We start from the raw sequence: 14509 nt of genomic DNA, 5'->3' as shown, positions 1-14509 counted from the left end.
AGAAGTAGAGAAATGTGGAAATAAGGGAAGTGGGAAATAAGTACCAAGAAAGGGAAATTAGGAAGTTAGGAAAAGAAGACAAAAGAGAAGGAGGAATTAAGGAAATTAGGAAGTAAGGAAAGGAGAAAAAAGAGAGTAAGAAATAAAGAAAGGAAGAAGTAAAGAAAGGAGGAAATAGGGGAAAAGGGAAATAAGAAAAAAGACAAGAGGAAATAAGGAAAAGGAAAAGTAAACAAGGGAAGCCAGTTGTGAAGAAGGAAGAAATTAGGAAATATGAGAAGGAAGAAATAAAATAATAATTTAAAAAAGGCAGAAAGAAGTGAAGTAGGGACAAAGTAGGACGTTAGAGGAGGAAATAAGAGAACAAATAAAAAAAGTAAGTAAAAGAAGGAAATAAAAAAAGTAGCAAATAAGGCAAAAGGAGTAAATTAGGAAATATGGGAAAGAGGATATTTAGGAAAGGAAAATAAGGAGGTAAAGAACAGAAGGGTGTAAGTAAAGGAGGAAATAAAAAAGTAAATTATAAAGAAGGAAAGAAGTAAAGAAAGGAGGAATGGGGAAAGTAAGAAGAAAGGACAGCAGGAAGTAAAGAAAGAAGTAAAGCAGGAAATAAGTAAAGAAAGGAGGAAAGAAGTAAAGAAAGGAGGAATGGGGAAAGTAAGAAGAAAGGACAGCAGGAAGTAAGGAAATAAGTAAAGGAGGAAATAAGGAAAGCAGGAAATAAGTAAAGAAAGGAGGAAATAGAAAGCAGAAAGTACGAGAAAGAGGAAAGAAAGAAAAGAGGACATAAGGTAAGCAAGAAGTAAGGAAAGGAGGAAATAGAAGGCAGAAAGTAAGGACAAGAGGGAGTGAAAAAAAGAGGAAAGGATGAGGTAAGAAAAGGAGGAAATAAGGAAAGTAGGAAGTAAGAATGGAAGGCAAGGAAGTAAAGAAAGAAAGCCAGTCAGGTGATGAAGGCAGAGGAGTCATCCTCACCTGCACATCATTAAAGATGTAAGCTGCTCTCATTCTGTCTTCTTACTCCGCCCACTTAGCCCCTCCCCCTTTTCACCACGCCCTTCTACCCATTAGTGGAGCGCTACACGCCTCCCGCCCCAGTGACATCACACCCAACACACAAAGCTAATCTACCACTTCCTGTCTGAGGGCCAAGAAGAAGAAAGACCTTGCACTGGTTGAGGATGACGATGCCAGAGTTCTTGTAGGTCTTCTTCTTCACTTTGTATTTGGAGTTGATGCAGGGCCACTGCACCTGCACACACAGGTGGTAGCACACACAGGTGGTAGCACACACATGGTCATGCACGCCACCGCTTCTTTGTCAAGGCTCGCTGTTAGCATGCTAACACCTAGCGCAGCATGCTAACACCAACCTTTTTGAAACCAGGAGCTACTTCTTGGGTACTGATTAATGCCAAGGGCTACCAGTTTGATACACACTTCAATAAATTGCCAGAAATAGCCACTTTGCTCAATTTACCTTTAACAAATATATATATATATATATATATATATATATATATATATATATATATATATATATATATATATATATATATATATATAGGTATTTCTGTCTGTAATTCCGTCGTACATTTTTTTTCCTTTTACGGAAGGTTTTTTGTAGAGAATAAATGATGGAAAAAAAAACACTTAATTGAACGGTTTAAAAGAGGATAAAATAGGAAAAAAATGAAATTTTGAAATGTAGTTTATCTTCAAGTTTGACTCTTTAAAATTCAAAATTCAACCGAAAAAAAAGAAGAGAAAAAACTAGTTAATTCTAATCGTTTTGAAAAAATAAAAAAAAATAATTTATGGAACATCATTTGTATTTTTTCCTGATTAAGATTAATTTTAAAATTTTGATGAGATGTTTTAAATAGGTTAAAATCCAATCTACACTTTGTTAGAATATATAACAAATTGGACTAAGCTATTTTTCTAACAAAAACAAATCATTATTTCTTCTAGATTTTCCAGAACAAAAATTTTAAAAGAAATTCAAAATAAGATTTTAATTTGATTCTACAGATTTTCTAGATTTTCCAGAATATTTTTGGGGGGAATTTTAATCATAATAAGCTTGAAGAAATATTTCACAAATATTCTTCATCGAAAAAACAGAAGCTAAAATGAATAATTAAATTACAATGTATTTATTATTCTTTACAATAATAAATTTACTTGAACATTGATTTAAATTGTCAGGAAAGAAGAGGAAGGAATTTAAAAAGGTAAAAAGGTATATGTGTTTAAATATCCTAAAATCATTTTTAAGGTTGTATTTTTTCTCTAAAATTGTCTTTCTGAAAGTTATAAGAAGCAACGTAAAAAAATAAATGAATTGTGTGAATGTTGTCTGTCTATCTGTGTTGGCCCTGCGATGAGGTGGCGACTTGTCCAGGGTGTACCCTGCCTTCCGCCCGATTGTAGCTGAGATAGGCACCAGCGACCCCAAAAAGGGAATAAGCGGTAGAAAATGGATGGATGGAAGTGAGGACCAAGTCTTTAAAATATTGTCTTGGATTTTCAAATTCTATTTGAGTTTTGTCTCTCTTAGAATTAAAAATGTCCAGCAAAGCCAGACCAGCTTGCTAGTAAATAAATACAATTTAAAAAATTGAGGCAGCTCACTGGTAAGTGCTGCTATTTGAGCTATTTTTAGAACAGGCCAGCGGGCGACTCATCTGGTCCTTACGGGCGACCTGGCACCGCGTTGGTGACCCCTGAACTAGCGTGTGAAATAATTAGCTGGCTTTCACATCTGGTTTGTTCGCGTATCAGCAACTGCCTCCTCCCTGTCTCATGGCAACCGAGTAAGCCCCGCCTCCCCGCCGGCGTGCGCTAATTGCATCACGCCACCCCGCCAAAGTGCGTCTTCAAACGCTTCTCGTTACTAATTGGCGCTTCCTGCCTGCCGCAGCCGTCAGCTGGCGAGCGCTGGAAGATTCCACTGAACACGCTTAACGAGACCGGCGTGCTTTCCCGCCGCCAACATGTCTCTTCAAAATAAAAGCCAGCGTGTGTCCCGCCAGGAGGCGTAGACCGTGGGCCTGCTCTCAAATTGTCACCACGGTCTCCTGGCTTCAGGATATCAAAGTGGTCTCAGTCCGGGCTTGCCCAGTCGCTCGTTAAATTGCTTCTGCTGCCGAAAAAGAATTGCTCCGCCTTTCGACAAGTAGCAGAAGATGGCGCTATATGAGGTCCCAAAGTTGCAGTTGATCTCCTCTCTGCGACCTAACATCCCTCATCTTGCTTTTCTCTCTGCTGACTTCTACTTACTCTACTAACTAGTGCTCTCAGCGCTAACTGAACTCCCACAACTACGCCGTCTTAAACTCACTCAGGCTAATTTAGACTAAATTATACTCACTTAGGCTTATCTCAACTAAGTTAGACTAACTTATACTCACTTAAGATAACTTGATCTAACTTAGACTAACCTACACTAACATAGACGAACGTATACTCACTTAAACTAACAGTCTAACTTATACTCACTTAGGCTAACTTATACTCACTTATGCCAACTTTAACTAACTTATACTCAGACTAACTTTAACTAACTTATACTCGGACTAACTTTAACTAACTTATACTCAAAATAACTTTAACTAACTTAACCAAACCAACGTATACACACTTACTTACTTAGACTAATTTCAACTAACTTATACACACTTAGTCAAAATTAGTTAAAGTTAACCGAAGTGTGTATAAGTCAGTTAAAGTTAGTCTAAGGAAGTCTAAGGAAGTCTAAAGTTAGTTAAAGATAACTTAACTTTAGACTAACATATACTCACTTAGACTAACTTACGGTAACTTATATTAACTGTGGATGACTTTATGTAACTTAGACTAACCTAAACTAACATAGACAAAGTTATGCTCACTTAAACTAACTTTAACTAACTTAAACTAACAGACTAACTTATACTCACTTAGGTTAACTTATACTACCTTATGCGAACTTAGACTAACTTATACTCAGACTAACTTTAACTTAACCAAACCAAAGTATACACACTTATACTCACTCAGACTCACTCACAGTACTTACTTAGACTAACTTCAACTAACTTATACACACTTAGTCAAAATTAGTTAAAGTTAGCCTAAGTGTGTATAAGTTAGTTAGAGTTAGTCTAAGGAAGTCTAAAGTTAGTTAAAGATAGCTTATCTTTAGACTAACATATACTCACTTAGACTAACGTACGGTAATTTAAACTAACTTTAACTAACTTAAACTAACAGACTAACTTATACTCACTTAGGCTAACTTATACTACCTTATACGAACTTTAACTAATTTAGACTAACTTATACTAAGACTAACTTTAACTAACTTCGACTAACTTATACTCAGACTAACTTTAACTTATACTCTAACTTAAACTAACATAACTAAACCAATGTATACACACTTACTTACTTAGACTAACTTCAACTAATTTATACACACTTAGTCAAAATTAGTTAAAGTTAGCCTAAGTGTGTATAAGTTAGTTAAAGTTAGTCTAAGGAAGTCTAAAGTTAGTTAAAGATAGCTTAACTTTAGACTAACATATACTCACTTAGACTAACTTACGGTAACTTATATTAACTGTGGATGACTTTATCTAACTTAGACTAACCTAAACTAACATAGACAAACTTATACTCATTTAAACTAACTTTAACTAACTTTAACAGACTAACTTATACTCACTTAGGTCAACTTATACTACCTTATGCGAACTTTAACTTAGACTAACTTATACTCAGACTAACTTTAACTTAACCAAACCAAAGTATACACACTTATACTCACTCAGACTCACTCACAGTACTTACTTAGACTAACTTCAACTAACTTATACACACTTAGTCAAAATGAGTTAAAGTTAGCCTAAGTGTGTATAAGTTAGTTAAAGTTAGTCTAAGGAAGTCTAAAGTTAGTTAAAGATAGCTTAACTTTAGACTAACATATACTCACTTAGACTAACTTACGGTAACTTATATTAACTGTGGATGACTTTATGTAACTTAGACTAACCTAAACTAACATTGACACACTTATACTCATTTAAACTAACTTTAACTAACTTAAACTAACAGACTAACTTATACTCACTTAGGCTAACTTATACTACCTTATGCAAACTTTAACTAACTTAGACTAACTTATACTCGGACTAACTTAGACTAACTTATACTCAGACTAACTTTAACTTAACCAAACCAAAGTATACACACTTATACTCACTCAGACTCACTCACAGTACTTACTTAGATTAACTTCAACTAACTTATACACACTTAGTCAAAATTAGTTAAAGTTAGCCTAAGTGTGTATAAGTTAGTTAAAGTTAGTCTAAGGAAGTCTAAAGTTAGTTAAAGATAGCTTAACTTTAGACTAACATATACTCACTTAGACTAACTTACGGTAACTTCTATTCACTTTGGATGACTTTATCTAACTTAGACTAACCTAAACTAACATAGACACGCTTATACTCATTTAAACTAACTTTAACTAACTTAAACTAACAGACTAACTTATACTCACTTAGGCTAACGTATACTACCTTATGTGAACTTTGACTAATTTAGACTAACTTATACTAAGACTAACTTTAACTAACTTGGACTAACTTATACTCAGACTAACTTTAACTGACTTAACTAAACCAACATATACTCACTCAGACTCACTCACACTTACTTAGACTAAGTTCAACTAACTTATACACACATAGTCAAAATTAGTTAAAGTTAGCCTAAGTGTGTATAAGATAGTTAAAGTTAGTCTAAGGAAGTCTAAAGTTAGTTTATATCAGTTAAACATAGCTTAACTTTAGACTAACATATACTCAGACTAACTAACGGTAACTTATATTCACTTTGGATGACTTTATCTAACTTAGACTAACCTAAACTAACATATACACACTCATACTCATTTAAACTAACTTTAACTAACAGACTAACTTAAACTCACCCAGGCTAACTTAGACTAAATTAAACTCACTTAGGCTTATTTCAACTAAGTTAGACTAACTTATACTCACTTAAGATAACTTGATCTAACTTAGACTAACCTAAACTAACAGACAAACATATACTCACTTAAACTAACAGTCTAACTAATACTCACTTAGGCTAACTTATACTCACTTACACCAACTTTAACTAACTTATACTCAGACTAACTTATACTCACGTATGCCAACTTTAACTAACTTAGACTAACTTATACTCAGACTAACTTTAACTTATACTCTAACTTAAACTAACATAACTAAACCAATGTATACACACTTACTAACTTAGACTAACTTCAACTAACTTATACACACTTAGTCAAAATTAGTTAAAGTTAGCCTAAGTGTGTATAAATTAGTTAAAGTTAGTCTAAGGAAGTCTAAAGTTAGCTTATCTTTAGACTAACATATACTCACTTAGACTAACTTACGGTAACTTATGTTAACTGTGGATGACTTTATGTAACTTAGACTAACCTAAACTAACATAGACACACTTATACTCATTTAAACTAACTTTAACTAACTTAAACTAACAGACTAACTTATACTCACTTAGGCTAACGTATACTAACTTATGCGAACTTTAACTAATTTAGACTAACTTTAACTAACTTAGACTAACTTATACTCAGACTAACTTTAACTAACTTAACTAAACCAACGTATACTCACTCAGACTCACTCACACTTACTTAGACTAACTTATACACACTTAGTCAAAATTAGTTAAAGTTAGCCTAAGTGTGTATAAGTTAGTTAAAGTTAGTCTAAGGAAGTCTAAAGTTAGTTAAAGATAGCTTATCTTTAGACTAACATATACTCACTTAGACTAACTTACGGTAACTTCTATTCACTTCGGATGACTTTATCTAACTTAGACTAACCTAAACTAACATAGACACACTTATACTCATTTAAACTAACTTTAACTAACTTAAACTAACAGACTAACTTATACTCACTTAGGCTAACGTATACTACCTTATGCGAACTTTAACTAATTTAGACTAACTTTAACTAACTTAGACTAACTTATACTCAGACTAACTTTAACTAACTTAACTAAACCAACGTATACTCACTCAGACTCACTCACACTTACTTAGACCAACTTATACACACTTAGTCAAAATTAGTTAAAGTTAGCCTAAGTGTGTATAAGATAGTTAAAGTTAGTCTAAGGAAGTCTAAAGTTAGTTTATATCAGTTAAAGATAGCTTAACTTTAGACTAACATATACTCACTTAGACTAACTAACGGTAATTTATATTCACTTTGGATTACTTTATCTAACTTAGACTAACCTAAACTAACAGACACACTTATACTCATTTAAACTAACTTTAACTAACTTAAACTAACAGACTAACTTATACTCACTTAGGCTAACTTATACTACCTTATGTGAACTTTAACAAACTTAGACTAACTTATACTCGGACTAACTTTAACTAACTTAGACTAACTTGTACTCAGACTAACTTTAACTTAACTAAACCAAAGTATACACACTTATACTCACTCAGACTCACTCACAGTACTTACTTAGACTAACTTCAACTAACTTATACACACTTAGTCAAAATTAGTTAAAGATAGCCTGAGTGTGTATAAGTTAGTTAAAGTTAGCTTATCTTTAGACTAACATATACTCACTTAGACTAACTTACGGTAACTTCTATTCACTTTGGATGACTTTAACTTAGACTAACCTCAACTAACATAGACACACTTATACTCATTTAAACTAACTTTAACTAACTTAAACCAACAGACTAACTTATACTCACTTAGGCTAACTTATACTACCGTATGCGAACTTTAACTAATTTAGACTAACTTTAACTAACTTAGACTAACTCTTACTCAGACTAACTTTAACTAACTTAACTAAACCAACGTATACTCACTCAGACTCACTCACACTTACTTAGACTAACTTCAACTAACTTATACACACTTAGTCAAAATTAGTTAAAGTTAGCCTAAGTGTGTATAAGATAGTTAAAGTTAGTCTAAGGAAGTCTAAAGTTAGTTTATATCAGTTAAAGATAGCTTAACTTTAGACTAACATATACTCACTTAGACTAACTAACGGTAACTTATATTCACTTTGGATGACTTTATCTAACTTAGACTAACCTAAACTAACATAGACACGACTTATACTCATTTAAACTAACTTTTACTAACAGACTAACTTATACTCACTTAGGCTAACTTATACTCCCTTACGCCAACTTTAACTAACATAGACTAGCTTATACTCAGACTAACTAACTAACTTAACTAAACCAACTTATACAAACTTATATTCACTCAGACTCACTTAGACTAACTTCAACTAACTTATACACACCTAGTCTAAATTAGTTAAAGTTAGCCTAAGTGTGTATAAATTAGTTAAAGCTAGTCTAAATTAGATAAAGATAGCTTAACTTTAGACTAACATACACTCACTTAGACTAACTTACCGTAACCTATATTCACTTTGGATGACTTTATGTAACTTAGACTAACCTAAACTAACATAGACACACTTATACTCATTTAAACTAACTTTAACCAACTTAAACTAACAGACTAACTTATACTCACTTAGGCTAACATATACTGCCTTGCGCTAACTTTACCTAAATCAGACTCATTTATACTCACTTCGGCGAAATATAATTACTTAGACTCACTTAAACTAACTTATACTCAGTTAGGCTAACTTTAATCTAGACTAACTTATACAAACTTGAACTAACTTAACCTAATTGAGTATAAGTTAGTCTAACTTTAACTAACTTATACTCACGTAGGCTAACCTAAACTAACAGACAAACTTATACTAACTTTAACTAACTTAGAGTAACTTATACTCAGACTGACTTTAACTAACTTAGACTAACTTTAACTCACGTATACTCACTTGGACAAATGTATACTCACTTAGACTAACTTTTATGCAATTAGACTAACTTTGACAAACATGGGCTAACTTACACTAATGTATACTCACTTAAACTAACTTACACTAACACATACTCGCTTAAACTAACATTAACTAACTTATACTAACTTTAACTAACTTAGATAAACATATACTCACTTAGACCAACTTTAACATTGTCCAACCTAAAATACCTTTGACTAACTTAAACTAACTTAGACAAACTTAAGATAACTAAGACAAACTTGAACTAAATTTTACCAACTTATAGTTTAACAATTTTAGACAAACCTAAACTAACTTAATCTAACTCAGACTAATTTAAACTAACTTTGATAACTTAAACTAACTGTGACAAACTTAAACTAACTTAGACTACTTTATTCTTAGACAAACCTAAACTAACTGAGACAAAATTACACAAACTTAAATAACTTAGACTAACTTGAACACATTTAACTAACTTAGAGTAACTTAAACAAGCATAAACTTATACTAACCTAAACTCGCTTGGACTAACTCAACTCACTTAGATTACCTTTAACTAATTTGGACTAACTAAAACAAACTTAGACAAACTTTAACTAACTGAGACTAATTTAGACTCATTTAAACCAACTTTGACAAACTTAGACTAACTTAAACTAATTGTGACAAACCTAGACTAGTTTACACTTAAACAAATGTACACTAACTTAGAAAACTTATACTAATTTGACTAACTTAGACACATTTTTAACTAATTTAGATTAACTTAATCTAACTTACACTAATGTAGAATAACCTAAACTAACTTGTACTAACTTAGATTACCTTCAACTAATTTAGACCAGCTAAAAAACGACTTAGACAAACTTAAACACATTTAAAACAACTCAAACTAACTGAGACTAACTTAAACAAACTTAGACTAACTTAGATTACTTACAACTAACTTGGAAAAACTTACACCAAGACAAACTTAAACTAACTTAGACTAACCAAAAGTAACTTAGACTAACTTAAACTAACTTAGATCACCTTTAACTCAAACTAACTTGGACAAACTAGTGTACAAATAATGTAAAAAATAAAGTCATGTCTGTCCAGGGTGTACCCCGCCTTCCGCCCATGTGCAGCTGAAATAGGCTCCAGCACCCCAGTGACCCCATAAGGGACAAGCGGTAGAAAATGGATGGATGAAATAAAAATAGTGTAAAAGTAAAGTACTTTAAAGTAGTTTAAGATTTAATTAGTGTAAAGTAAAAATGTTAAAAAGTAAAATACTGTGAAAAGGAAATAGTATATAAAAAAAAATTGTTAAAAAAAGTGTAGTTTAAAAGTAAAGTAGTGTCATATAAACTTTTGGAAGAGTAAAGTAGCGTAAAAGTAAAACAGTTTTTAAGTCAAATATTGTAAAAGTATTGTAGTGTAAAAATAAAGTAGTGTGAAGACAGACAAGGTAAAACTAAAATAATGTCAAACTAAACAAGTTTAAAGTAAAATTGTGCAAATTAAAAAATTGCACAAAAAAATAGTGTCCACTAAAATAGTGTGAATAAAACAGTGGAAAGTAAAATAGTGTACAGGTAAGTAGTCTCAAATAAAATAGTGCAAAATAAAATAGTGCAGTCAAAATAGAGCAAAATAAAATTGTGTTAAAGTAAAATAATGTAAAACTAAAACAATACAAGGTAAAATAGTGCAAAGTAAAATACAGTAAAATAAGATACCGTGATAGTAAAATTGTGTAAAGTAAAATAGTGCAATGTAACATAGCGCATTGATAAAATAGTAACTCAGTAAAATAATACAAAGTAAAATACTGTGAAGTAAAATAGTGTAAAAGTAAAATATTGCAAAGTACATTTGTGTAAAAAAAATAGTGTAAAGTAAAAGTGCATGGTAAAATAGTGTTAAATCATACTAAGTAAAATATAAGGTAAAATAGTGCATAGTTAAAATAGTGTTAAGTAAAAGAATACAAAGTAAAATAGTGCAAAGAAAATTACTGTAAAGTAAGATAGTTTAAAATTAAATAATTTAAAGTAAAATGTGCAAAGTACTTAAAATAAAATAGTGCACATAAATTTAGTGCAGAGTAAAATAGTGTAAATGAAAAACTGGAAATGAAAACAGTGGAAAGTAAAATCGTGTAAAAGAAAAACTGTGTAAATAAAAATAGTGTTAAATGAAATAGTGTAAAGTAAAACAGTGTAAAGATATATGTTGCAAAGTTAAATAGTGTACATTAAAATAGTGTAAAGTAAAATGGTGTACAGTAAAATAGTGTAAAAGTAAAACAGTGTGAATGTCAATTGCAAAGTCAAACAGTGAAAAGTTATATATTGTAAAGTAAAACAGTGTGAATTGAAATAGTGTAAAGTTATATATTGTAATGTAAAACAGTGTAAGGTCATATGTTGTAAAGTAAAATAGTGTAAAGTCAAACAGTGTAACAATATATACTGTAAAGTAAAACAGTGTTAAGTAAAATACTGTAAAGCAAAATGAGGTTAAGTAAAATAGTGTTAGGTAAAACAGTGTTAAGTAAAATATTGTAAAGCTAAATAAGGTAAAGTAAAATAATGTAAAGTAAGACAGTGTAAAGTAAAATAGTGTCAAATAAAACAGTGTAAAGTTAAGCAGTGTAAAGTAAGATAGTTTTATGTAAAACAGTGTTGTGTAACACAGTGTTATGTAAAATATTGTATCGTAAAATATTGTAAAGTAAAACAGTGAAAAGTAAACTAGTGTAAAGTTATATATTGTAAAGTAAAACAGTATAAAGTAAAGTAAAATAGTGTAAAGTAAGACAGTGTAAAGTAAAATAGCGTAAAGTAAGACAGTGTAAAGTAAAACAGTGTAAATCTAAAACTGTGTAAAGTGAAATAGTGTAAAATAAAACAGTGTAAAGTTAAGCAGTGTAATGTAAGACAGTGTAAAGTAAAACAGTGTTGTGTAAAACTGTGTAAAGTAAAACAGTGAAAAGTAAACTAGTGTAAAGTTATGTATTGTATAATAAAACAGGGTAAGGTTATATGTTGTAAAGTCAAACAGTGCAATGTTATATACTGTAAAGTAAAACAGTGTTAAGTAAAACAGTATAAAGTAAAGTAAATTAGTGTAAAGTAAAATAGTGTAAAAATAAAACGGTGTAAAGTTAAGCAGTGTAAAATGAAATAGTGTAAAATAAAACAGTGTAAATTTAAGCAGTGTAATGTAAGACAGTGTAAAGTAAAACAGTGTTACGTAAAATAGTGTAAAGCAAACTAAAGTCAAGTAAAATAGTGTAAAATAAAACTGTGTAAAGTTAAGCAGTGTAAATTAAAATAGTGTAAAATAAAACTGTGTCAAGTTAAGCAGTGTAAATTAAAATAGTGTAAAGTAAGACAGTGTAAAGTAAAATAGTGTAAAGTAAAACAGTGTTAAGTGAAATATTGTAAAGCAAAATAAAGTAAAGTAAAATAGTGTAAAGTAAAATAGTGTCAAATAAAACTGTGTAAAGTTAAGCAGTGTAAAGTAAGATAGTTTTATGTAAAACAGTGTTGTGTAACACAGTGTTATGTAAAATGGTGTATCGTAAAATAGTGTAAAGTAAAACAGTGTAAAGTAAAACAGTGAAAAGTAAACTAGTGTAAAGTTATATATTGTAAAGTAAAACAGTGTAATGTTATATACTGTAAAGTAAAACAGTATAAAGTAAAGTAAAACAGTGTAAAGTAAGACAGTGTAAAGTAAAATAGCGTAAAGTAAGACAGTGTAAAGTAAAACAGTGTAAATCTAAAACTGTGTAAAGCTAAGCAGTGTAAATTGAAATAGTAAAAAATAAAACAGTGTAATGTAAGACAGTGTAAAGTAAAACAGTGTTGTGTAAAATAGTGTTCTGTAAAATAGTGTTGTGTAAAATAGTGTAAAGTAAAACACTGTTGTGTAAAATAGTGTTACGTAAAATAGTGTTATGTAAAATAGTGTAAAGTAAAACAGTGAAAAGTAAACTAGTGTAAATGTTTTATATTGTATAATAAAACAGTGTAGGGTTATATGTTGTAAAGTCAAACAGTGCAATGTTATATACTGTAAAGTAAAACAGTGTTAAGTAAAACAGTATAAAGTAAATTAGTGTAAAGTAAAATAGTGTAAAAATAAAACGGTGTAAACTTAAGCAGTGTAAAGTGAAATAGTGTAAAATAAAACAGTGTAAATTTAAGCAGTGTAAAGTAAGACAGTGTAAAGTAAAACAGTGTTACGTAAAATAGTGTAAAGCAAACTAAAGTCAAGTAAAATAGTGTAAAATAAAACTGTGTAAAGTTAAGCAGTGTAAATTAAAATTGTGTAAAGTAAAACAGTGTTAAGTAAAATAAAGTAAAGTAAAATAGTGTAAAATAAAATAGTGTCAAATAAAACTGTGTAAAGTTAAGCAGTGTAAATTAAAATAGTGTAAAGTAAAACAGTGTCATGTAAAATAGTGTAAAGTCAAGTAATGAAGAAGGAGTGAACATGCTACCTGTCGTCCATCAATGGCGTTTCTCATCTCCTTGAAGGTGGCTTCAAATTCTCCAATGTAGTCGTGTTTACCGTTGGAGTCCCAGTCCCACACCGTGCACTGATGGTGACACACACACACACACACACACGCACACACACACACACACACACACACACACACACACACACACACACACACACACACACTACATTGTCAGCCCAAGGAGTTTGTGATTATTAAAACTGCAGCTAATATGCTAATGACATGCTGATGAATCTTTCGGATGTGTACTAAGTGTGTGTGTGTGTGTGTGTGTGAACTAAGTGTGCGTGTGTGTGCGTGTGTGTGTGGGTGTCTCATTAAGTGAACATGCATCCTGCTGGTGTTCCAGTTGAAAGCTCAGGTTCACATACCTGAGAGATAACACCTGACTTAACTGGCTGTCAAGATAACGAGGATTTTGAGTCATTTAGCAAAAAATCATCATGATGTTTTTTTCCCCATCATGCATGAGCTGTGAAAGAGCTAAAGAAAACCCTGCTCTGTCACCATGACACACACACACACACACACACACACACACACACACACACACACACACACACACGCACACACACACACACACACACACACACACACACACACACACACACACACACACACACACACACACACACACACACACACACACATTCTTGTATTTCTTACCTTTTTCGAAAAATGCCTACCTCTTTAGGACCGCCTTTTCTAGATATGTAAAGATTTGTATTTCCAACATTAATGGTATATACATACTCCATCCATCTTCTTCCGCTTATCCGAGGTCGGGTCGCGGGGGCAACAACCTAAGCAGGGAAACCCAGACTTCCCTCTCCCCAGCCACTTCGTCTAGCTCTTCCCGGGGGATCCCGAGGCGTTCCCAGGCCAGCCGGGAGACATAGTCTTCCCAACGTGTCCTGGGTCTTCCCCGTGGCCTCCTACCGGTTGGACGTGCCCTAAACACCTCCCTAGGGAGGCGTTCGGGTGGCATCCTGACCAGATGCCCGAACCACCTCATCTGGCTCCTCTCGATGT

General features: G+C 31.9%; 1 protein-coding gene across 1 annotated transcript in view; it reads right to left on the bottom strand.

Moving 5' to 3' along the window:
- Positions 1-14509, bottom strand: part of cpne4a (copine IVa) — a 69432-nt gene that overhangs the window by 14228 nt on the left and 40695 nt on the right. Inside the window, exons 7-8 of the mRNA XM_061881753.1 lie at positions 13454-13552; positions 1166-1252 (exon numbers count right to left, since the gene is read on the bottom strand). Coding sequence (XP_061737737.1) covers positions 1166-1252; positions 13454-13552 — 186 coding nt within the window. The remainder of the gene's footprint in view (positions 1-1165; positions 1253-13453; positions 13553-14509) is intronic.

The sequence above is a fragment of the Nerophis ophidion genome, linkage group LG21 (genome assembly GCF_033978795.1).
Source record: "Nerophis ophidion isolate RoL-2023_Sa linkage group LG21, RoL_Noph_v1.0, whole genome shotgun sequence".
Lineage (NCBI taxonomy): Eukaryota > Metazoa > Chordata > Actinopteri > Syngnathiformes > Syngnathidae > Nerophis > Nerophis ophidion.
Note: the sequence above shows the minus strand (reverse complement) of the source record. Positions and strands in the feature narration are given on the sequence as shown.